The sequence below is a fragment of the Dendrobates tinctorius genome, unplaced genomic scaffold (assembly GCF_039654945.1).
Source record: "Dendrobates tinctorius isolate UK_male_01 unplaced genomic scaffold, ASM3965494v1 ptg000081l, whole genome shotgun sequence".
Lineage (NCBI taxonomy): Eukaryota > Metazoa > Chordata > Amphibia > Anura > Dendrobatidae > Dendrobates > Dendrobates tinctorius.
Genome location: NW_027361749.1, coordinates 137175 through 161742, shown reverse-complemented (window position 1 = coordinate 161742; position 24568 = coordinate 137175). Strand labels below are relative to the sequence as shown.

Here is a 24568-nt window from a genome sequence, read left to right as displayed (position 1 = left end):
CATCGGGACTTTCCCTTCCCATATTTGGTCTGAAGTAGATAAGAATTTTTTACGTATCCTCCTACAAATTTTTTATAGTCACTGGTTTTCTGCTACTGAGTAAGGTGAATATTAACGCTGCTGAGAATCCCAATTAGTAGTGATCTTTAATTTTAGGCTGTCAACTGCAGCCTGGATCTCTGAGGGTGATTGTAGAGGCCTAGACCTCTGACATCACTCTCAGCCAGTAGGACCATGGTCTTTTTGGTCAAAGGGGGCTATCATAATCACTCTGGCTCTGTCCTCACTGATCTTCCTCAAAAACGCTGGTATGAGGCATATTGGAGGGAAGGTGTACGGAAGACCTGATGTCCACTCTATCCTGAAGGCGACTACTGCCAATGGTCCATCTGCTGGACTTAGGGAGCAGAATTTCCGAACCTTCCTGTTGGCTTTTTTGAGGCGGAGAGATCTATACTGGGTTTTTCCCACATGTGCATTATCCGTTGAAAAATGGATTCTTTTAGGTACCATTCTCCTTGCCTCAAGTGGTTCCTGCTCAGTCTGCCTTCAGGTTGTCTATACCTCGGATATGCATCCGGTTAACGAGAGGAACTGGTGTTCTGCCAGAGTTATGATCCGGCCTCAAACTGCCTAGCGGAGGCCCTTTGACCAGAGCAGTCACCTTCCGCCTAAAAGGACCGGTGACTATCCGTCATTAAGGACTAAGAACGGGTGTCTCCCTGGTGGTTTACACATGCAACCACTGTTTGGTTGTTTAATAAAACTCTCACATGGTGTCCTCTTTAAGTGGGATACCAATTCCTTTAGTGTTTTTTTGATTTGTTAGAAGCTCTTAATCGTTCGAGGATAGATTTCTTTCCTTCTTGGTCTAGGGATCCTGGAGCCATAATGTGTCTAGGTGGGCTTCCCACCCCCAAGTACTGGCGTCCGTTGTGACCACCTTGGAGGTTGTGTGTGTGTGTGTGTGTGTGTGTGTGTGTGTGTGTGTGTGTGTGTGTGTGTGTGTGTAGGGTACTCCTCTTGGAGATGACTATCTGTAACCGCCACCTGAGTGTCTGGAGTACAGAGTCTGGAGGGTGAGCTTTTGCTCTAACCGTCCCTGAAGTTCCCAATTGTTCTGCAGCACACACCCTTACAGTTCCCTTGTGTGGAACTGGACCATTTCACTGCTGGTATGCAGGAGGTGAGGGCCCCCCAATACCGACATGGTCCTTCACAGAGCCATTCCTGGCGCTTTTTTCCCCGGATCCAGTTTGGATCTTTTTGAGGTTCAACTGCCACCCCAGCGTCTGTAATGTTTCCATCACTATTCTGACTTGTTCTCGACAGTAAGGGAGACTTCTTCCCACTATCAAGAAGTTGTCCAGATATGGTATCACCAGAGTATCTTTTCTCTGAGGTGCGCTGTGACTTCTGCAATTAATCTCTGTGAAAACTCGAGGGCTATTGCTACTACAAAGGGCAGAGCCCCATATTGAAAGGGACGCCACTGAGACCTCATCTTGACTGCCACTCTGTGGTAATTGCGGCCTTATTGCCGGTCAGTATGTTGAGATAAGCGTTCTTGAGGCCCCGGACTGCTATATAAGTCTGAAGAAGGAGGAATTCCACTGCTGACCTTATCGTCTCCACCTTGGAAGACGGGATTATCAGATACCTATTTGAGGTCTTTTCTGACTTATAATTGTCCTCCAGGAAATATCTGGGGTGTTTTTTTTTTTCTTTTTTAAATAGGAGGGAGTAACTTATCCTTCTACCGAAATCTCTTCCAGGACATGTTTGTCTAGGAGTGAGGTTGCTTCCCCTTCCAGACAGTCTTTCTTGAGAGGACTGTATAAATCCTCGTGGAAGCCAGTGGTGCAACTTTAACTTCCACCTGATTCCATAATTTACCGGATCCAGGCGAGAACCTTTCCCAAGCTGGAAGGAAGTACACCTGAGAAGGCCTGTCACTGGAAGGGTTTTTTGGTGTCTTTGGAGGGCTTGCTAAAGTAGAAGCCTCTCCCACTTTTTGAATCGCTAGTCAGAGTTGTTTCTGTCTTGATCCATATCTCCTGGATTTTTGCCTTTCTGTTGGCTTCCATTCTGCAAGGAGCGCCAAAAAGACCTGAAAGTATTAAGTTACGTACCGGTAACGGTATTTTTCGGAAGCCCATGACAGCACCACGAGAGAGGGGATCCGCCCTATAGGAACAGGAAACCTACAGATACAAAAGGGCGGCACCTCTCCCACGCATCAGTTGGATTACAGAGCTTGAGAGGCTACCATGGTTAGTACACAACATATGATATATACAACCTATCTACCCTATTTAACCGAATTATTTCATACCATCTCCCACCTATGGTGATTCTATAAACAATCTTCTAAAGGAGTGCACCTCTATACGTGAACAAGGGAGGGAACTAAGGGTGCTGTCATGGGCTTCCGAAAAATACCGTTACCGGTACGTAACTTAATACTTTATTCGGACTCCCATGACAGCACCACGAGAGAATTACAGAGATGTAAACTAACTTAGGGAGGGACTACAGCCTGCAGCACCCTTAGCCCGAAGGTGAGGTCTGAGGAGGCACCCATGTCTAACCGATAGTGGTTAAAAAAGGTGGAAGGAGATGACCAGGTGGCCGCCTTACATATTTGATCAATTGATACTCCAGATCTCTCCGCCCAGGATGATGCCATGGCCCGAGTGGAATGTGCCCTCAGGTTCTGTGGAGCCGGACCGCCACCTGCTGTGTAGGCAAGAGAGATAGCCTCCCTAATCCACCTTGCTAATGTGCGTTTTGATACTCTGTATCCTTTCCTGGAACCTTGGAAGGATAGGAATAATGCGTTCTCCTTCTTCCAAGGATCCGTGGCTGCTAAATATGTCAGTAAGCATCTTCTAATATCTAACGTCTGGAGTTTCTGCTCTTTAGGGTTGGTTGGGTTAGGGAGGAAGGAAGGCAGAACTATCTCCTGTGTCCTGTGGAATTGTGTTGCTACCTTGGGAAGGTATGCTGGATCTGGCCTTAGGATCACTCTATCCTGTAAGAATTCTGTGTAAGGAGGCAATCTGGAGAGTGCCTGTATGTCGCTCACCCTACGTGCGGATGTTATTGCTACCAGAAATGCTGTTTTAAGGGATATAATCTTTAGTGAGGCGGAATCTAAAGGTTCAAACGGACTTTCTGTCATGGCTGTAAGGACTAAGTTTAAGTCCCACGGTACGCATCTGTCTTTGTGTATAGGTCTCGATCTGGCCGCTGCTCTGATGAACCTTGCTACCCAATAATCTTTTGCAATATCAGCTGCAAACAGGGCCCCTAAGGCTGAAACTTGTACTTTTAGCGTGCTTGTGGAGAGACCCAATTCGAAATCTTTCTGGAGAAATTCCAGAATCTGTTTCGTGGGAATTCCATCTCTGATGTCAAAGTGAAAGGTGGACAGGAAGCGTTTCCAGGTCCTAGCATAGATATTAGTGGTGGTTAATTTTCTGCTTCTTAGGAGGGTGTCAATTAAGTTCTTGGAGAACCCTCTATTTTTTAACAGTGACCTTTCAAATACCACGCCGTCAAATGAAGTCCCGCTACTTGTGGGTGGCTGACTGGCCCCTGGTAGAGGAGATCCGGAAGGTTCGGCAATACCCAGGGATCGCCTATCGACATGGTCCTCAACCATGCGAACCAGGTCCTCCTGGGCCAAAAGGGGGCAATCAGTATGACTCTTGCCTGATCCTCTCTGATCTTCCTGACTACCAGAGGAAGAAGATTCAATGGTGGGAAGGCGTATGCCAGAGAAAAATCCCATCTTATCAGTAGGGCATCCACCGCCAGGGGATTTTCCCTGGGGTTCAGAGAGCAGAACAATCTTTATTTTCTGTTTTTCCTGGTGGCAAAGAGGTCTACCTCTGGCTGGCCCCATCTGCGGACAATCTGGCGGTAAATATTTTTGTTCAAGGCCCATTCTCCTTGTCTTAGAGCCTTGCGGCTTAAAAAGTCTGCTCTTACATTGTCTTTTCCGCTGATGTGGAGCGCGGTCAAAGATAGACAATTTTCCTCTGCTATCTGGAGGAGCCGTTCTGTTATCTGCATCAGAGCGCTGGAGCGGGTTCCACCTTGGTGGTTGACATATGCTACCGCTACCTGGTTGTCCGAGTGTATCCTCACATGATGGCCCTGCAGGTAGATAATGAGTTTCTTGACTGCCCGCTCTATCGCCAATAGTTCTCTCTGGTTGGATGAGATTTCAGAATTAGAATCCCACTGGCCCTGTACCACTATGTCCCCCATATGGGCTCCCCAACCGAAGGAACTTGCGTCTGTGGTTATAATACGGGTTATCTGTGTTATCCAGGGCACCCCTGACGCTAGGTTCTCGCTCTCAAGCCACCATCTCAGTGATGTAACAGTTGAGGGGCTTAGACACATCCGACCTTGTAAGGAGCCTCCAAGGGCCCTGCTATTAAATAAGACGTCGTTTTGAAGGGTTCTGGTATGGAACTGTGCCCACCTTACTGCTGGGATGCATGAAGTTAGAGAACCTAACAGGGACATGGCCTGTCTGAGGGTCATAGATGGATTATCCATTGCCCGAAGGACCTGCTCCTGTATCTTTTGTATTTTATCTAGTGGTAGCAGGCACCGCTGAGTGTTTGAATTTAGTATCAACCCTAAAAATTTCTGTATCTTTAAGGGTTGGAGTCGGGATTTTTCGTAGTTTAAAATCCATCCCAGGTTTTCTAACCTGGATTTAGCTTTTTCTATCTGGGATTTACAATGACCCACCGATTTTCCTACAATCAAGAAATCGTCTAAATATGGAATGATTAAGACGTCTACCTCCCGTAAGTGAGCCATAACTTCGGCCACTAACTTTGTAAAAACCCTGGGTGCTGCTGAGAGACCAAAGGGAAGGGCTCTATACTGAAAATGACGTACTGTGCCCTCTACTGACACTGCCACCCTCAGGAACTGCTGGAAGTCTGTATGGATAGGTACATGATAGTACGCGTCTTTCAAATCTATGACTGCCATAAAACAACCTTTAAACAATATTTTTATTGTTGTATTAATGGACTCCATTTTGAATTTATGATTAATCAAAAACTCGTTAAGGGAACGAAGGTTTATAATCGTTCTGAATGTGTTATCAGGCTTCCGGATTAGAAACAGGGGAGAGTAAAACCCTCTTCCTCTTTCAGCCTCTGGAACCTCTACCAGAACATTTTTCTGACATAGGCTCAAGACTTCCGCTTCTAAAGCCGCTTGTTCGAGATGAGAAGATCTTAAGGGGGTCAGTTTAAAGGTGTTCCGCGGGATCTGGGTAAACTCCAACCTAAGCCCGGTGGATATTACCTTACGCGCCCAGTCACTATTCGTAATCTGTGACCATGCCGGGAAGAAGGATGACAGTCTACCCCCTACGGGAACCGCTAGTCATTGGTTTGGTTTCTTTTGATCTCTCGACGAGCGTGTAAACATATAGCCCGTACCTCGTCTCCTTCTGTCTTCCCATCTGGGTCGATCTCTAACAGGCGAAGAGTTGCGCCTTCTCCCCTGGCCAAATCTCCTTCTACCAAATGGGCGACGGTAGGACGCTGATGAAAGGTTTGGAAACTTTTTCTTGTCGTCCCCCGCCTTTTCAAGCAGCTCGTCTAAGACAGTCCCAAACAAATATTCGCCCTCACATGGAATCGCACAGAGCTTTGCTCTGGACTGGATGTCTCCCTGCCAGCACTTTAGCCACAGGGCTCTGCGAGCTGCGTTAGAAAGGCCTGCTGCTCTGGCGGCCATTTTCACTGCATCCGCTGAGGCGTCTGCCAGGAAGGCTGCTCCCTCTTGGATGGTCGGTAGGGCCCCAAGAATTGTCTGTCTTGATGTACCCTGCTTTAGTTGTGACTCCAACTGGTCCAACCAGACCATCATGGACCTGGCCGTGCACGTTGAAGCCACTGCTGGTCTTAAGGACCCGGCCGCCATCTCCCAGGTGTTTTTTTAGGAAAGTATCAGCTTTCCTATCTAAGGGATCTTTAAGGGCTCCCATGTCCTCAAATGGGAGCGAGGATCTTTTTGATGCCTTCGCAATGGCAGCGTCTAATTTGGGGGCTCTGTCCCAAGAACTTACTGCCGGATCGTCGAAGGGGTATCTCCTTTTGAGGGCGGGTGGTAGCGACCCTCTTTTGTCCGGTTTTTTCCACTCTCTGTGGATCAGATCCTGTATTTTTTGATTCAACGGGAAGACTCTCCGCTTCCTCTGTTCCAGCCCACCGAACATGACATCCTGCATGGATAAATGGGGCTTAGGCTCCTCTACCTCCATTGTCCCTCTGACTGCTTTGACCAGCTTATCTACCCGGTCAAGAGGCAGACAAAATCGCCCCGAGTCCTCTTCTCCTGAGGAGGACGAGGGAGATGAAGCCTGGGAGTCTCTGCTTTTTCTCCACTCTATCGAGGAATCAGATTCCGCCGGGACCTAGCCCCTTAGACTTTGCGGCTGAGACAAGGACTTTAGGGTTTCCCTCATTTCTATCCTGACAATGTCTCTCAAACTCGCCGCTACTGCAGGCGACTCATCTGCCACCGTCTGCTGAATACAAGGGGGGCACAATCTTTTGAGGCATGCATCCGGTAATGGGCATGCACAGAGTGCGCATTCCCTATGCTTATTTTTAGTTGTAGCTTTCTTTCCCTAGAAAAGAAAAAAACACAGAAGGGGGGTCCCGTCACTGAGTGAACTTTCACGAAGATCACTTACCAGTGCCACAATCAAGTACCGGAGAACGAGGGGGATTTCTTTCGGTCGATGCTTCTGTCTGCCTGGAGGAGCTCTTACGAGTGGACTGGTCACTTCGTCCCGCATTACTGTCACGGGACCCTTTCTTTTTCTGTTTGACCTGCCGAAGGTCATCCAGGGGCGGCAGTGATGTTTGCCGCTGCTGCCCTTGCTTCTGCCGCTGCTGCTCTCGATCGCTTTCCATTACCACTGCTGCTGCTGCACACTGCTGCATGTAGTAATGTGGCCAAGGCAAGGAACCCTGCCCGGGTCCCGCCTAAATACCCCCTCCTCCGGTCAGCAGTATCCATGCCGCGCCCCTCCCCCCCCTTAATGGAGCTCCCTACCCCAGCTGGCGCCCGAACTCGCGCCATCGGTGTTTCCGATGGGCGCCGCCATCTTGGAATTGCCGCGCATGCGCAGTGGCGCGCTGACCCGGAAGCGCCTCCTCCGCCCGCCCCCTGACGTCACCGCTACCCCGGAAACGCCGGAAGCCCCGCGGGACGCCCGGGAGCTTCGGAGCAGCGCCGGTCGCAGCCCCATGCACAGCGCTGCCACCCATGTGCGCCGCCGGAGCCGGAAATCCCCGGGGGGGGGGTATACTTACCGGCGGCGGCTAATTTCCTGGAGACGGCCATCCTCCGGACGCCGCCCCCTGCTGCCCACGCCACCGCCGTGACACCCATCCTGGGCCACCGTGGCGTCTTCCAGGAAACCCGAACCAGGCCGAGGTAGGAGACCCCCTCGCTACCGGTGTCGGCTGGCCGGCCTGGGATCCAAATCTTCTGTAGGATCCCGTCCCCTCAGGAACAGGAAACCAACTGATGCGTGGGAGAGGTGCCGCCCTTTTGTATCTGTAGGTTTCCTGTTCCTATAGGGCGGATCCCCTCTCTCGTGGTGCTGTCATGGGAGTCCGAATAAATAGCCTTTTTTTTTGTCTGTCCAAAAACAGGAAATTTTCTTCACATGGCAAGGAGCAGAGTTACATCTTTGCCTGTGTGACCTGCCGCCAGCATCTAAGCCATACTGCTCGGAGTCCCACATTAACCAAAGCTGCCGGTTTTGCTGCTAGTCTTGCTGAATCCTGCCGAAACCTCAGCTAGGAATACTGCCGCTGCTCTCGTGGCCGGTATTGCCTTTAGGAACCGGCAACTGGCGAATGCACTCGTGCTCGGTCTAGAAGGGCTGGTGGCCCTTAGAGCCCCAGCCGAGGCCTCCCAGGCTGTTTTAAGACAAATATCTGTCTTTCTATCAGAGGTTCTTACAGGGAACCTGAATCTTCAAAGAGCAGGGAGGACTTTTTGGCGACTTTTGAGATCGCTACATCAATCGGTGGAGCGCTATCCCAGGATGAGGATCTCTTCCTCAAGGGGGTACCTCCTTTTCAGTGAATTGATTATCTGGGACTTCTCTGATTTTTCCCATTCCCTTTTACTGAGTCCTTGCCACTGTTAGTTAATAGGGAAGGCTCTACATTTTCCTTATAGCAAGCTGTCGAACATGAGTTCTATGGCCTTCGCATCTACCAGTCCCATGGTAAGCCGGACTTCTTTAATAAGCTTGTCCGTACTGTAGCTTCCACTAGGAACGTAGCTTTCATATTTGAGCTACCTTCACCGTAGCGAGATTTAACTAAGTCCTCCTCTGATCCTTATGGAGTCCGCCTGAGAGATCAATGAGGGGCTGACCTATCCCTTGCTTTACCATCCGTGTCCGTTGACTGCAAGGTCCTTCCTGACTTACAGACTTCTGACTGTATCAGGGATCTCAGGCTCTATTTTATTAATACAGGCCTGACAACTTCTTATTCCTAAGGGATTTTTTTTTCCTTAAGGAATATTCCTTATTCCTAGCCTTTGAATTACCCCTTTTCTAGGGACCTCCAATGCTCTACCCCACCAATGTATGTAAAAAGAGGGGAGAGAGGAGACGAGAGAAAGAACAGGCATTATCGTACTGGACTTTTTCAAAGCTCACTTACCACTCGGACGTTTCACAGGACGGGTACCGGATCTGGAGGCTGACTGGTCTGCACACGACTCCCATCGGGACTGTAGACCCCTCCTTTTAAACACCATGATGATCCTCCCGTACGCTATCCGAGCAGCTTCCACTGTAGATATGGCGCGTCTGGCTCCTCTCATCTCTCATCTGAGTGAAACCGCCACTCCTGCACCTCCTGGCGCGGCTGTAAGTGCTCTGGCAAAAAAGGCTCTCAAGTTAGCCGCTGCTGCCTCCTTCAGATGAGAACAGTCACATTCAACCTAGAAAGGTTGGTGACCCCTGCCAGCACTTCTGACAGCATTACCCCCATTTTTTTGATCACCTGGTTGATCCTGCACCTGCTGGCCGCTTGCGCTTCCTGGATGTACCCTCATGCATGTGCATTACAGCTGGCCTATGCATGCACCCGGCAACTACATCCGGTGCGTGCTGTATTATCTAGTGACCAGAATATTACCCGGGTGTATCCGACCTGGGGATAATGTTCTCCATACCTGTGCCGGCTTTTTCCTGGAGGGAGCGATCACGCCCTTCAGTGCGCACTCCTTTCAGGTGCCCGTTGGCACTTCTGTTCCCCGGCTTGCGCGCACCGCCAGTAACCATTACTGGTGTGCGCTGAACTCCTGGTGGTGCATGTGATCGGAGCGCACCGGCCTTTCCCCCCCCGGGGTGCGCGCCCCCTTCCCTATGCTCAGGGAGTCTCTCTAGACAGTTCCTGGTGCGTCCTCTGTCCCGCGTTCGTCACTTCCGGTGCACGCCCAGCTCCCGGCATTTTTTTTTCCCCCTTTTCTGGCGTTCTTCTACCCGGCCGCCATGACACCCGGTACCACCGCACCCTCCATATCTGGACGTGTCCAGAGGGGGGTGACAACGCTGCACCACCCCCGGCTACCAAGACGCCCCCAGTCACCGTCACCTCCTCCATACCTGTGCTGTAGTTTACCTGGAGGGAGCAATCACGCCGCTGGCCATATTCCTGCAGGTACAGCTTCTTCTTCCATGGCCCAAACGGTGACCGGCGTCCTGGGCTCGACAGGGAGGGATCCTGAAAGGGCCTCCAAGGAGTCTTGCCTCTGCCCGGGCACCGATGTGCCTCACGGGCTGCATGGACACTACACGTCAACAGGGAGAGAGCACAAACGTGGCCTCTGTGGACTTCCATGGGGTCTGTCAGCATCTGGGAGGGTACACCCAATGTGGTCTCCTAGGCTTTAACTTCACCCGGGCAAATTGCCTCACGGGCTGTGGCCATGCACTCGCTCAGGGGGGCATAAGAATATATGGCCCCCGAGGAAACTACCGATACCTGGTGACGGGTGTAGCAGACCATTGCCTGCCAGTAATCACCCGACCCAGGCATCCTCTTTTCTTCTTTCTTCAAGAATCTTCAAGAGGTTTTCATCTTGAGGGTTCCCCATTGAGGACAGGAAATCAACTGATGCGTAGAGAGGAGCCGCCCCTTTTATCTTGAAGGTTTCCTGTCCTCATTGGGCGGATCCCCCCTCTTGTGGTGCCGTCATGTAGAATGGAAAAATATATATTATATATGTATGTATCTATTCTTTTCTAAGCTGTCAGTGTGATTTTACTGTACACTGCACATGAATTGCCGTCTTTCCAAAGGACACCGATGCGTAAAATCGGACAGCACTCGCATGGTGTGAGTGCCTTGCGATTTTTTTCTCACATCCATTGACTTGCATTGGTGAGTCTCTTCTGAGATACACCGCAAATCGCAGCATGCTGTGATTTTTTTCTCAGTCCGATTTCAGCTGAGAAAAAAAAAAAAAAAAAAAAAAAATCGCAGAAGAGAAGTAACCCATTGAATAAGATTTGTCCGAGTGCAATCCGATTTTTTTTTTTTTTTTATCAGATTGCACTAGTCCATATTTCTCGCAAATGAGTAGGCGCCCAAGGCTGTGTGCCCATGTTGCGTTTTTTTTAGACTGGCCTATCGCCTCACATCACATATACATACGGTAACTATTCCCGTTTTGTCTTTACAAAATCAAGAACCTCGTAGCATCTGTTTACACAACCTCCATGCACTTAACGGTCTGTGTCTATACTTGTACACGTACTGGCTGCTGACTGGTTTATGCAGCGTTATGTGAATACCCCATTTTTTATATTAAAGGGAATCTGTCACCCTTTTTTTGCCCTATTAGCTGCCGGCATAGACATCGGGAGCTTATCTACAGCATTCTGTAATGCTGTAGATAAGCCCCCGATGTAACCTGAAAGAGAAGAAAAATAGGTATTAGACCTACCGGTAATGATGTTTCCAGGAGTCCATCCTGACAGCACCATGGAGGATGTCCTCCTTCTCCTTACAGGGACAGGAAAGCACACGAGAGGTTAAAAGGCCCCGTCCCACCCCTTTCCCTCAGTGACTTAACAAGTACCACAACATGGATAATGCCATAACTCTTTTAATGATACCATCATATTACATCATATGACATAACATAACATACCAGGGAGGGAACTACCCGTGCTGTCAGGATGGACTCCTGGAAACATCATTACCGGTAGGTCTAATACCTATTTTCCAGGACGTCCACATGACAGCACCATGGAGAGTACCAAAGCACCTCCTCAGGGTGGGATCACCGCCTGGAGAACTTTTCTCCCAAATGCGGTATGTTGTCCTGATAGCACGTCAAGTTTGTAGTGCTTGCAAAATGTTTTCAGGCTGGCCCAAGTTGCCGCTCTACAAATCTGCTAGACTGAGGCGCCTGCGCGTTTGGCCCAGGAGGCTGAAACTGCCCTACTAGAGTGGGCCCTTAAGGTATCTGGTGGGCTGGCGCCTTCCGACTGGTAGGCGTCTGAAATTACTGAGGTGATCCATCTTGCGATGGACGCCTTAGAGGCTTTTCTCCCCCTATTTTTACCCCCGAAGAGGATAAACAGGTTTAAGTCAATACGTCAGTCATTGGTGGCCTCTAGATAGCTTATAACTGCCTGTCTTACGTCTAGGGAGTGGAGACTGTTCTTTCTCATTGCGGGGATTGCTGCAGAAGGATGGTAGCCCTATCTCCTGATTTATATTCTGGTAAGAGGCTACCTTGAAGATAAATGCCGGATCTAATCTTAAGGTTATATGATCAGCTCTGATCTGGAGATAAGGATCTTTGGTGGACAGGGCCTGGATCTCCCCTATTCTTTTGGCCGTGGTAATGGCTACCAGGAAAGCCGTCTTCCGAGAGAGTTGAAATCGTCACTCTTTCACTAGGCGTGTAGGGGTCCCTACATAAGGATCTGAGTACCAGGCCAAGGTCCCAGGGCGGGGTGAGCTGCCTAATTGTGGGGCGAAGACGCTGCGTGGCCTTTATGAATCTTACCACCCAAGGATGGGAGGCTAAAGGGTAGTCGAAGAAGGCGCTCAAAGCCGAAATCTGGACCTTTAACGTGCTGGGTTTAAGGCCTTTATTATATCCCGACTGTAGGAAGTCTAGGACACTAGGGAGGTCGGGGGTACCTGCCGAGAGGTCGGACCTGCCACCTTCCAGGCAGAATCTGTTCCATATTTTCCTGTAGATTGCAGATGTTACCGGTTTCCTGCTGGCCAGTAGAGTGGATATGACCTGCTCGGATAAGCCCTTTGCTCTCAGGATGCCCCTTTCAGGATCCATGCCGAGAATTGTAGCCTTGCTGGGTCTGGATGGTGAATCGGACCCTGGTGGATAACGTCTCCCGTCACGGGTAGCTCGACTGGGTTTCCTTCTGCCATGGCTCCTAGCAGCGGAAACCAACTTCTCTTTGGCCAGTATGGCACTATTAATATCACCGACGCGCGGTCCTCGCGGATCTTACCGAGTACACCCGGTATCAGCGCCAGTGGTGGGAATGCATACAAGAGGGGTTCCCTCCAGGCCTGGCTCAGGGCATCCACTCCGTCCGGGTGGTCCGCCGGGTTCAAGGAGTAGAATCTGGTGACCTTTGAGTTCTTCCGGTTTGCAAACAGGTCTATACTGGGCGTCCCCCAACGCTGACATAGCTGATGGAAGATTTCTTCGTTTAGCTCGCACTCTGTCGGGCTGACCTGCTGTCTGCTTAGATAGTCTGTTACTACGTTCTGAGAACCCTCCAGGTGGATTGGCGTTATGGAGAGGACCACCTCTTCTGCCCAGGCGAATATTCGTCCTGCAAGTGCCTGGAGTGGTTGATGTCTCGGACCTCCCTGGTGCTTCAGGAAGGAGTCTGCCGTTGTGTTGTCGGACAATATCCGGACATGTCGATTTCTCACTACCGACCGGTTCTGACGCAGGGCTTCCCAGACCGCATAGAGCTCCCTGAAGTTGGAGGATCTGTTTCTGATGCTGACCGGCCATCTTCCCTGGAAAATTCTCCCTTCTACGTGGGCTCCCCATCCCTACTTACTGGCGTCTGTGGTGATTACCATGTACAGCGAGGTTGTCCATAGCACGCCCACCTGTAAGTTCTGGGGCTGTATCCACCACCGTAGGGATCTTTTTACCGTATCTGGTAAGGATATGGGCCCGTCGAGAGAATCCTGACGCCTGTTCCATCCTGCGAGGATTTCCTTTTGCAGGGGCCTCGAATGGGACTGGGCTTTTCTGACGCATGGAATGCAAGCCGTCATCAGACTCAGGACTTCCATTGCACCTCTTATGGAGGAACGATGTTTCAGTAGTCCCCTGACTCTGTCCTGAATCATCTGCTGCTTTTTTCTCGGTAGCCGGTATATTCTGTCTCTTGAATCTAGAAGGACTTCCAGGAAGATTTTCCGGCTTTAGGTCTGACTTCTGTTCGTTGATCAGCCAGCCGAGATACTCCAGTGTTCTGATCGTTCGGCTCATGTCCTAAATGAGCCTTTCTTCTGATCCTGCGACTAGGAGAAAGTCGTCTAGATACGGTATTATAATGACTCCCTGATTTCTCAGGTAGGCAACCACCTCCGCTACCAGCTTTGTGAATATTCGGGGGGCTGAAGCCAGCCCAAACGGAAGGCACTGGAACTGGAAGTGGCAGGTCCGGGACGGTAGATGATTGCAAATCTTAATAAGCTTTGAGATGAGGGATGGATGGGGACCTGATAGTATGCACTCTTCAGGTCCAGAGTACACATGAAGGCATTCCTGTCTATAAGTTGAATTGCCGAACGTATTGATTCCATTCGAAACCTTTTGTATACCACCCAAGCATTTAGGGGTTTTAAGTTTATGATCGTTCTGGCCTCGCCAGATGGTTTTGTAATGGAGAATAGGGAAGAGTAATGACCTTTTCCCCTCTCCTGCTGCGGAACTGGCACTATGACCTCTTCCGGGACTACGGTGGGGGCGATGTATCTGTCGGGGGGAGGGGAATAACATTCTATGCTGTACCCTTCTGTGATGGTTCTGAGGACCCACTGGTTCTGGGTTACCTGGCGCCACGTTGCTGCGAATCGTCGCAGTCTTCCCCCGACACCTATGGCGTCATTGCCTTCTAGACCTGGAGGATGACGCGAAAAGAGGGGCTTTGCTTCTCCCTCCCTGGCTCTGAGTGTTTCTAAAGGAGCCCCTGTTGGATCTACCCTGGCTCCTAAAGTCAGTCTGTCTCCTGAAAAAGGACCCTCTACGAAAGGACTGGGGACGCTTGGGTTTTTCTTCTGGAAACCCCTTGTTTTTGTCAGACACCTGCTCTAGGATGCTATCTAGAGCTGGCCTGAACACCCTTGAGCCTGAAAAGGGGATGGAGCAAAGCTTTGCCTTTGAAGCATTATCCCCAGACCAAGACATCAGCCAAACCGCTCGCCTAGCTGCGTTGGAAAGGGAGCTGTTTCTGGCTGCGAATCTTACTGACTCGGCCGACGTATCTGAAAGGAACGCAGTGGCTGATTTCATCAGGGGAAGAGAAGCTAGGATCTCAGATCTAGGGGTCTTGTTGGATAAATGCTCTTCCAACTGCCCCACCCATAGGAACATGGACCTGGCCACCGAGGTGGCTGCTATGTTAACCTTAGTAAGGGCAGCTGCCGTTTCCCATGTTCACTTTAATAGAACATCCGCCTTCCGGTCCATCGGGTCTCTGAGACTTGATGAGTCCTCGAAGGGGATGGAGATCTTTTTGGTCACCCTAGCTACAGGAACATCGATTTTAGGAATTTCCTCCCACAATCGTGTTTCCTCTGGGTCAAAGGGCAGTCAGCTCTTAAAGTCCCGAGACAGTACGAGTCGACGTTCTGCCTCTTTCCATTCTTCTAGGACCATTGTCTTAATGTGTTCGCTTATGGGGAACACAGTTTGTTTCCGAGCGACCAGTCCCCCAAACATCAGGTCCTGTCGGGACTGCGGTTTTGGAACATCCTCGATCTGCATGGTGTTCCTTACCGCCTGCACCAAGTCATCGGTGTCCTCTAACTTAAACAGGTATTTCCTGCATTGGTCCCTCCTGTCAGTCGGGATCTCCCCCTCCTCCTCGGGATCTGAGTCCCGGGGGTCTGACCCCTCAGGCGAGCTTGTCTCCAAGGCTAGCTCCATCTCCCACCTCGGCCGCTTCCAGCTTGGCCCCGGACTAAGGGACTGCTGCAGTGAGAGACTGGATCTGGAGGCCTGTACTTCCTCCCGAATCAAGGATCTCGGCAAGGAGGGACGGCTGCTCATCTCTTACAACCCTTGAAATGCAGGGTCCACAGAGAGTCTTGATATAGGTGTCTGGCAGCTTTACCCTGCAAACCAGGCATCTGACAGATTTAGATGTGGCCTTTGCTGAATCCTTAACCTCTGTCGGGGGGGCTGGGGTACCCTTCTCCTGTACGATACAGAACAGGGATAGTCGGGTCAGTTGTCCTGGGCTGCTGGGAAGGCCGTGTGGGGGTTGGATTGCGCCAGGCGCACTTGCCCCTCTGTCGGCTGGCGCCTCTGGGTCCATACCACCGAAGCAGCTGTTGCGTGCGGTGAGCTGCTGGCGTGCGGTGAGCCCGCTGACGTGCGCCAAGCCTTCTGGCGTGCACTGAGCTTGCTGGCGTGCCCAGGCTGCTGGTGCGCTGATTTCAAGTCGGCGCGTGACGTCATCGCCGCGCCGCGGGTCCTCCCGCGATGACAGATCGCGCCGGCCACTTCCGCTTCCTGCCCAGCTCTGAAGCCCCGCCCACCGGACGTCCTGCAATGGCGGCGCCCACCCGGCTTTCTGCGGGGACCCTGCTTCTAGCTGCCCCTGCAGCGTGGCCCGGGTTCTCTGTCGCCGGCGCCCACACCGCCCGCTGCGTGCGGGGACCCGGCTTACCGCGGCACTGCGGTCTGACCTGGAGCAGAGAGCCTCCCACCGGGAGGAGCGGCTCCCTCCAGGAGCGACGTCCTGCTCCTGGCTTTGGGGCAGCGGGACTCCCCACAGGGAAGTGTCGGCCCTGGGCATCCTGACAGGGGGAAGGATTGGACTGGCCGCCCGATCCCCCTGTGCCCTCCGGTAAGCTTCCTGCTCTTCCTCTCGTATGTCCCTCCATGCAGGGACAGGAAAGACACTGAGGGAAACGGGTGGGATGGGGCCTTTTAACCTCTCGTGTGCTTTCCTGTCCCTGTAAGGAGGACGTCCTCCATGGTGCTGTCAGGTGGACGTCCTGGAAAAACATGCTATATTATACTCACCAAGGTGGGAGGTCCGGTCCGATGGGTGTTGCAGTCCGGCGCCTCCCTTCTTCATGCGAGGACGTCCTCTTCTCCCGTCCTGAAATGGCTCCGGCGCAGGCGCATAGTTCTGCCCTGTTGAAGGCAGAGCAGAATTCTGCAGTGCGCAGGCGCCAGACCTCTCCCGACGCTTGCGCCGGAGCCATTACAGGACGGGAGAAGAGGAAGTCATCGCATGAAGAAGGGAGGCGCCGGACAGGACGGCGACACCCATCGGACCGGACCGCCCACCTCGGTGAGCATAATATAACGGGTTTTTCTTCTCTTTCAGGTTACATCGGGGGCTTATCTACAGCATTACAGGATGCTGTAGATAAGCCCCCGATGTCTATGCCGGCAGTTAAAGGGCCAAAAAAAGGGTGACAGATTCCCTTTAATGGCTGGACTGTGCAATACAAGCACTTTCTACCATTTACCTTTGGTGTCTCCCTATTTCCTCAGACTGTATGGTTGCGAGCAGGGCCCTCACGCCTCTTGGTATCTGTTGAATTATCTCTATTATGTCTATTGTCTATACAAGCCCCTCTGAAATGTGAAGTGCTGCAAAATATGTTGGCGCTATAGAAATAAAAAAATATTCTTAAGATACGGACATAAAGCCCCTCATACACAATAGATAGCTGTCTGATAAACGACAGTCAGACCATCTCTCCCGACTCATTACAAAGGAGCACTCAGCACTGTCGAGCGCTACTGTGTTCTCTACGAGAGAGCCGCTGACAGAATCCTCTGGTGGCAGCTCATCTCACAGAGAACAAAAGGTTCAACAGTCAGAAATCAGACATGCCGGATCCATAACTCTGACATCACCTGTCGAGGGAGGAGACGGTTGGGAGGCCCACAGACACTCAGCCAATCCTGATGATTTTGGGGGGCAGGGCCGGCAGACGATCGTCTAATGTGTATTGAGGCAGAAAAAAACAGACCCATCTCAAATGAAGTCAAATACAGCCAGAGCCACATGTTCCATTTAAACTTGTCCAAATCTTTGGCCATTAGTGATTCCTTTCTTCCTTCATCACATCCACTTACAGTTGTGGCCAAAAGTATTGACACCCCTGCAATTCTGTCAGATAATACTCAGTTTCTTCCTGAAAATGATTGCAAACACAAATTATTTGTTATTATCTTCATTTAATTTGTCTTAAATGAAAAAACACAAAAAGAATTGTCCTAAAGCCAAATTGGATATAATTCAACACAAAAAAGAGGGTGGACAAAAGTATTGGCACTGTTCGAAAAATCATGTGATGCTTCTCTAATTAGTGTAATTAACAGCACCTGTATCTTACCTGTGGCACCTAACAGGTGTTGGCAATAACTAAATCACACTTGCAGCCAGTTGACATGGATTAAAGTTGACTCAACCTCTGTCCTGTCCCCTTGTGTGTACCACATTGAGCATGGAGAAAAGAAAGAAGACCAAAGAACTGTCTGAGGACTTGAGAAACCAAATTGTGAGGAAGCATGAGCAATCTCAAGGCTACAAGTCCATCTCCAAAGACCTGAATGTTCCTGTGTCTACCGTGCGCAGTGTCATCAAGAAGTTTAAAGCCCATGGCACTGTGGCTAACCTCCCTAGATGTGGACGGAAAAGAAAAATTGACAAGAGATTTCAACGCAAGATTGTGCGGATGTTGGATAAAGAACCTTGACTAACATCCAAACAAGTTTAAGCTGCCCTGCAGTCCGAGGGTACAACAGTGTCAACCCGTACTATCCGTCGGCATCTGAATGAAAAGGGACTGTATGGTAGGAGACCCAGGAAGACCCCACTTCTTACCCCGAGACATAAAAAAGCCAGGCTGGAGTTTGCCAAAACTTACCTGAAAAAGCCTAAAACATTTTGGAAGAATGTTCTCTGGTCAGATGAGACAAAAGTAGAGCTTTTTGGGCAAAGGCATCAACAGAATTTACAGGAGAAAAAAAGAGGCATTCAAAGAAAAGAACACAGCCCCTACAGTCAAACATGGCGGAGGTTCCCTGATGTTTTGGGGTTGCTTTGCTGCCTCTGGCACTGGACTGCTTGACCGTGTGCATGGCATTATGAAGTCTGAAGACTACCAACAAATTTTGCAGCATAATGTAGGGCCCAGTGTGAGAAAGCTGGGTCTCCCTCAGAGGTCATGGGTCTTCCAGCAGGACAATGACCCAAAACATACTTCAAAAAGCACTAGAAAATGGTTTGAGAGAAAGCACTGGAGACTTCTAAGGTGGCCAGCAATGAGTCCAGACCTGAATCCCATAGAACACCTGTGGAGAGATCTAAAAATGGCAGTTTGGAGAAGGCACCCTTCAAATATCAGGGACTTGGAGTAGTTTGCCAAAGAAGAATGGTCTAAAATTCCAGCAGAGCATTGTAAGAAACTCATTGATGGTTACCGGAAGCGGTTGGTCGCAGTTATTTTGGATAAAGGTTGTGCAACCAAGTATTATGCTGAGGGTGCCAATACTTTTGTCAGGCCCATTTTTGGAGTTGTGTGTGAAATGATCAATGTTTTGCTTCATTCTCTTTTGTGTTTTTTCATTTAAGACAAATTAAATGAAGATAATAATACCAAAGAATTTGTGTTTGCAATCATTTTCAGGAAGAAACTGAGTATTATCTGACAGAATTGCAGGGGTGTCAATACTTTTGGCCGCAACTGTATCTTTTAATTGAAGGGGTAAGCGGTAACTGCCAATGTCTGGGTATCACGAATGTGCTGCTTTAATAAGTGTTGTAGCAATTGCTTAATACTTACAGAAATAGAGACAGGCAATAGAGACAGAAGAGTGATCTAGGTGGTGTGTGGGTGTCAGTCTCACATCCATCACCTGAAAGTGTATGTCAAGTATGATTCCCAGAATGTTTGCTGGCCTGAACAGGCTCACTAAATATGGAGTATAGTGCACACAGAGCATGGATACTGCGGATTATATCCCAGGAAAGGTCATTTGATATTACCATCAAGTCAGGATTTTGAAATTCATCTCTTGGGCAAGTCATGCCATTGGCATTTTGATTGTTTAGATAAAAAAAAATGGCTAGTCTTCCCAAAACAGATTTATTCTTACATCTAGTTAAAGGCACATGTGATTTGGTCAGGGCCAGACTGGCCACCTGGCAATTCTGGAAAATGCCAGAAGGGCCTGTCTGGTCATGGGCTGCCTTGTCTGCTGCGTTGTTAACAGAAACGATGTTCTCAAGACACCCATACTGTTAAGAGCTGTGACGGAGTACAAAGTCGCTGACTCCATCACTTACCCCAGCAGGCCACAGGTATCATTAGAAATATTGGTCTTGTAGTAAATTTTACTTTCCTCCATCCAGGGTTATATTAGTAGTAATATATCCCATTTGGTGCTTGGGATGGGGACAGCATGGGCCTGTGTGATTTCAAATGCCAAGGCTGAATTTCAGCCCCAGTCCGTACCTGGATTTGGTCTACGGATCTATTTTATTATTTCTAAACACTGTTTTTCAGTGATTACTTTGTATCTCTGTTGATACTGCACCCACACACACAAATGATACACCATTCGAAAGGTAAACTTGCCCCCTTCAGCAAGAAAATAGCCAAAACAAACCACACATCCACGATTTGATCACAAAATACAGTTTAAACATTAATTTTCATAAACCTGCAGTAAAGAAAAATGACCTGCAGGTGGTACCACAGTACCCCAAAGCACACTACCACAAAGCTGCTTACAGACATCACAAACAAATATAAACATCTATTAACATATAATAACTACTTGCGCTAGCTAGGTAAATCTGGGAAAAAGCTACACATGAATTTAGGTGCATATAATAAATGCACCCTCCCCTTCCTCCAAAAAGTATAATAGCGTCCCACAATAGTTAAAAAACAGCACTAAAATCAATCACAACTCAAACAGAGCAGGTTGTGACCTGTACTCTAAGGACCTGAGAGTCGGTACTCGCATCCAGTTTGGTCCGTCTGAACTGTTGCCTAGACACGGGGAACTGTGCTTCGGGGATTTGGACTGTGGGCTTCATCGTTTGAGCTATCGCAGCTGGAACTGTTGCTTTTGCATCGAGACACTTTGGAGCCAGGACTTTTTTCAAATCATCCCGCACTCCATTTGAACGAAGGTACTGCTGTTTGAGTTGTGATTGATTTTAGTGCGGTTTTTTAACTATTGTGGGACGCTATTATACTTTTTGGAAGAAGGGGAGGGTGCATTTATTATATGTACCTAAATTCATGTGTAGCATTTTCCCAGATTTACCTAGCTAGCGCAAGTAGTTATTATATGTTAATGGATTTTTATTACAGGACAAATTAGGTGGTTTTGTCCATATTTGCTACTGCTGGTATCGGGATTAAACGACTTGCGCCTCTGTGTATACCTTTTTTTATTGTTAAATATAAACATCTGCCTTGGGGTCTTTCCAGCTTGCTCAAGTGCTTGCCCAGCCTATTTTCGCCAAATTGGAGGATTGCACACTTCACTGCAGGTGAGTCACATATGCAAACACATTTGTAAACATGCACTGCCTATTGAAGTGCACACTTGCTCTGTTCATACTCCACCCACACAAACAACTGATACACCATTTGAAAGGTCACATTATCTGCAGGTGGCAGCACACTACCACAAATCTGCTTACAGACATCACAAATCCAAACATTTGCCTTGGAGTTTTTCCAGCTTGCTCAAGTGCTTGCTCAGCATATTTCAGGCACATTGAAGTATTGCACACTTCACTGCAGGTGAGTCACATATGCAAACACATTTGTATACATGCACTGCTTTTTCCGTGATAACTTCGCCCCACACACACAAATGGTGAGTCACATATGCAAACACTTGTAAACATGCACTGCTTTTTCGCTGATTACTTCACTTCACAAACACAAATGATACACCATTTGAAAGGTAAACTTGCTCCCTTCAGCAAGAAAACAGCCAAACAAACCACACATTCACGATTTTATCACTAAATACATCTTAAACATTCATTTTCATAAACCTGCAGAAAGAAACAATGACCTGCAGGTGGCACCTCAACTGGAAGACATTTTTTGGCCTCTACTTCTCAAACAAATTTATTGTATTACCAATCTACATATATAAATACCTGTCTGTGTTCATCAGCTCATGAAATACATTTACATTTGACCAGCTTGCTTTTTCTGAAATTGCTTGTGCCCCGACAACCAATGTGAGAAAATTTCGCATGGGCCAAGCTAGTATATTCAAAATGTAAAAACTCTCAAAAATATAACTAAAAGGTAATTAACTAAATTTTAATTTTTGTGCCTTCCCTAGGTGTACACATTTACTTACACATTATAAGCTTATGAGCAGGGACCGCCCGGCATTTGTTTTAATTGTTGAATGTTTTTCTCTTTAATGTCCGATATTGTTTGCACATGTAACCTCTGAACCATAAAGTGCTCTGGAATATGGTGCACTAGATAATAATGAAAAAATAAACAAAAGCCTACATGTATTGCTTAAAAATAGTTATATACAATACGAAACAAATTAAAAAGGTGTTTATCCAATGTTATAAATTATAGGCAAGTGGTGTGCAGGAAGCTTTATCAGACTCACAGTCATATGACTGTGCTCCTAGTTTTTACCAGCTCATATGAAATCCTATACTTAAATTATGTGGTTACCTATCCTCTCCCATACTGCAATAAAGGACATCTCACATCCTAAATCATTTAACCTATGCTGCCCCTGACTATTAAGTACTTATCTGTCTCAGGAAATATTGTGTTTCACATGCTGGTCAGCAAAGTAAAGTTAGCAAGAAACAGAACAGCAGAGAGGTTTCCAAGTATCAGATCTGGGTTATGTAGATAAAATGGTGTCAAATCAGTTCTAGGCTCGGGCATCCCTATTTCTCCTCCTTACACTATACTGCAGTGTAGTCTGCTCAGATTGGCTACTACGTATTAGCACAAGCTCATTTGTAAATCACAGAGTTAGTCCGTCAATAAAACTAATGCTGGATGACCAATATAATGGAGACCCATTTAATTTTAATTTGGTAAACTATTCTAAAACTATTCCTATATTTTAGGTTCATTAATATTTTGTGATCCGTAATACTATGGCATTTTTAGTAAATTCCCAAAACTCTAAAACATAAAAGCCAATCCCCTGACAGTGGAAGAGGGCAATGCTTAGTATTCAGTGAACTGGTTTCATTTACCTTGCAGTTTGAGGATCTGTGCTGTGCTGCCACTGTCAGTTTTTCAATGAGCCATCGTAATCTTTCCTGTGTCGCATGGGAGACCAAGTTCATAACATCAGAGTTAAGTTCCTTAATGTCATGCCTTTTACCTGTGGAAGCATAGAAAATCCATTACATGTTTTAGTGGAAGCTGATAATTGAAATAATTAGCACAGCAGGTATTCTGTCCCCTCCAGAACTCATACCCATTAAGAATAGAGGCTTGTAGATTATGATTTTCCTGCTACACTCACAACTTCAAAGATATTAGACACTGCATTAATAAAACTTAGCCTGGAGCTCTGGAAAGTATAGGCAGTGTTTCACTTGGCCTTCAGAATATATCCGCTTGCAAGGTCAGTGTTAGGACACCAATATTAAACAGACAAAATAAATGTCCTTATAAAAATGGTATTATAAATGCAATTTAACTTACAGTCATACATATTATAGCCATATATATTATAGCCATACCCATTGCTAGCATGCCATTACCAACAGTGCAAGCAGATTGTTAGTGTGTTTCCGGCACCAAGGTCCGAACCATATAAATGGCAAACTGCATCAAGATACGTCATTGACCACTAATGGTTGGCTCTTTGGGTAGAGTAAAAAAAAAAAAGAGACACTTGGGATTATCGGCACAGAATGTGTACCAACATAATATCACTACACCCAACATGTTTGTTTGGTTTCTTTGTTAATACTAGCAAGTGATTAGTCAATAAAATGTATCATTTTTTTGTTTCGTTCACTATATTTAAAACTATTTTTTTCACAATATGGCAAAGTGACATTAATAGCCGTCTAGTTACCACTACTATTGAAAAGGGATGGTCTATCTAAAATACAGTTTTGTGACAAACAGCCCCCCACCCCTCGCAGAGGCTCTCATCTCTGGTCAAGAGTAGGTCGTTTCCAGCCAAAAATCCCCCTCAATGACCTCAACCAGCCCTAACAGGGCATATGGATCTGTGTTCTCGGACAGGAAAAGCCTTCACTAATCTTAATGGCTGGTCAAAAACGTGACATAATTCAGATCTGGTTAGATGTATGGATGCTAGCAGAGGGATTTTGGTGCACTTCTAAATATTTATGTCTATACATTATATTTAGGGTGTGTGCACACTCTGCGGATTATGCTGCGGATCCGCTGCAGAACCGCAAGCAATGTACAGTATAATGTTAATCAATGGGTTTTAGAATCCACAGTGCACATGCTGCAGATTTTTCCGTGCGGATTTGCTGCGGTTTTAAATCCGCAGCATGTCAATTATTTGTGCGGATTCCACAGCGGTTTGACACCTGCTCCATTGTCCAGGTGTCAAACCGCAGGGGAAAACCGCAGGCAAACCACAGGTCACTTTACCTGCAGTTTTTTACCAGCAAATCCACGCGGAAAAATCCGCAGGGCAATCCGCACTGTGTGTACTTACCCTTAGGAAAAGGTTAAGTACAGTATCTAAATGTCCTCCAAGAGCCACCTCTCCCAATGCTTCAGGAGTAATTTGGTGATGAATACTACTTTTTTTCAGCATGATCTATGGTGCATCATGTCAAAGCATAAGGTGATTGTAACTGAGTAGCTAACTGAAAGAAAAAAAAAAAAAACTGACATTTTGGTTCTATGGTCAAGTAATGCCCCATATCTCAAGCCTGTGGTCAATCCTCAAAGCAGGAAGACAAAAAGCACACACAAAGTGGGATAAACTCCAAGCACTGATTAGATAAGTATGGGTCATCATTCAGGATATGGCCCAAAGCGGATATCCATCATGTTGGGGCAAATAATAATAATCCTTATTTATATAGCGCCAACATATTTTGCAGCACTTTACAGTTTAACAGTTCACAAACAGTCATAAGTAGTAACGCTAACAATAATATAATAATTAAATGGCAGATGTCTTGAAAAATAAGGGTCAACACTGTAAATATTAAGTTTTTACCTTACCTGGATGTTATTTGTCACTA

At 47.8% G+C, this 24568-nt stretch overlaps 1 protein-coding gene across 2 annotated transcripts in view; it reads right to left on the bottom strand.

Moving 5' to 3' along the window:
• The window catches only part of LOC141096858 (transcription initiation factor TFIID subunit 4B-like), a 186563-nt gene that overhangs the window by 40693 nt on the left and 121302 nt on the right, over window positions 1-24568 (bottom strand). For both annotated transcript variants that reach the window (XM_073583696.1, XM_073583697.1), the window contains exon 9: window positions 22574-22704. In XM_073583696.1, coding sequence (XP_073439797.1) covers window positions 22574-22704 — 131 coding nt within the window. The remainder of the gene's footprint in view (window positions 1-22573; window positions 22705-24568) is intronic.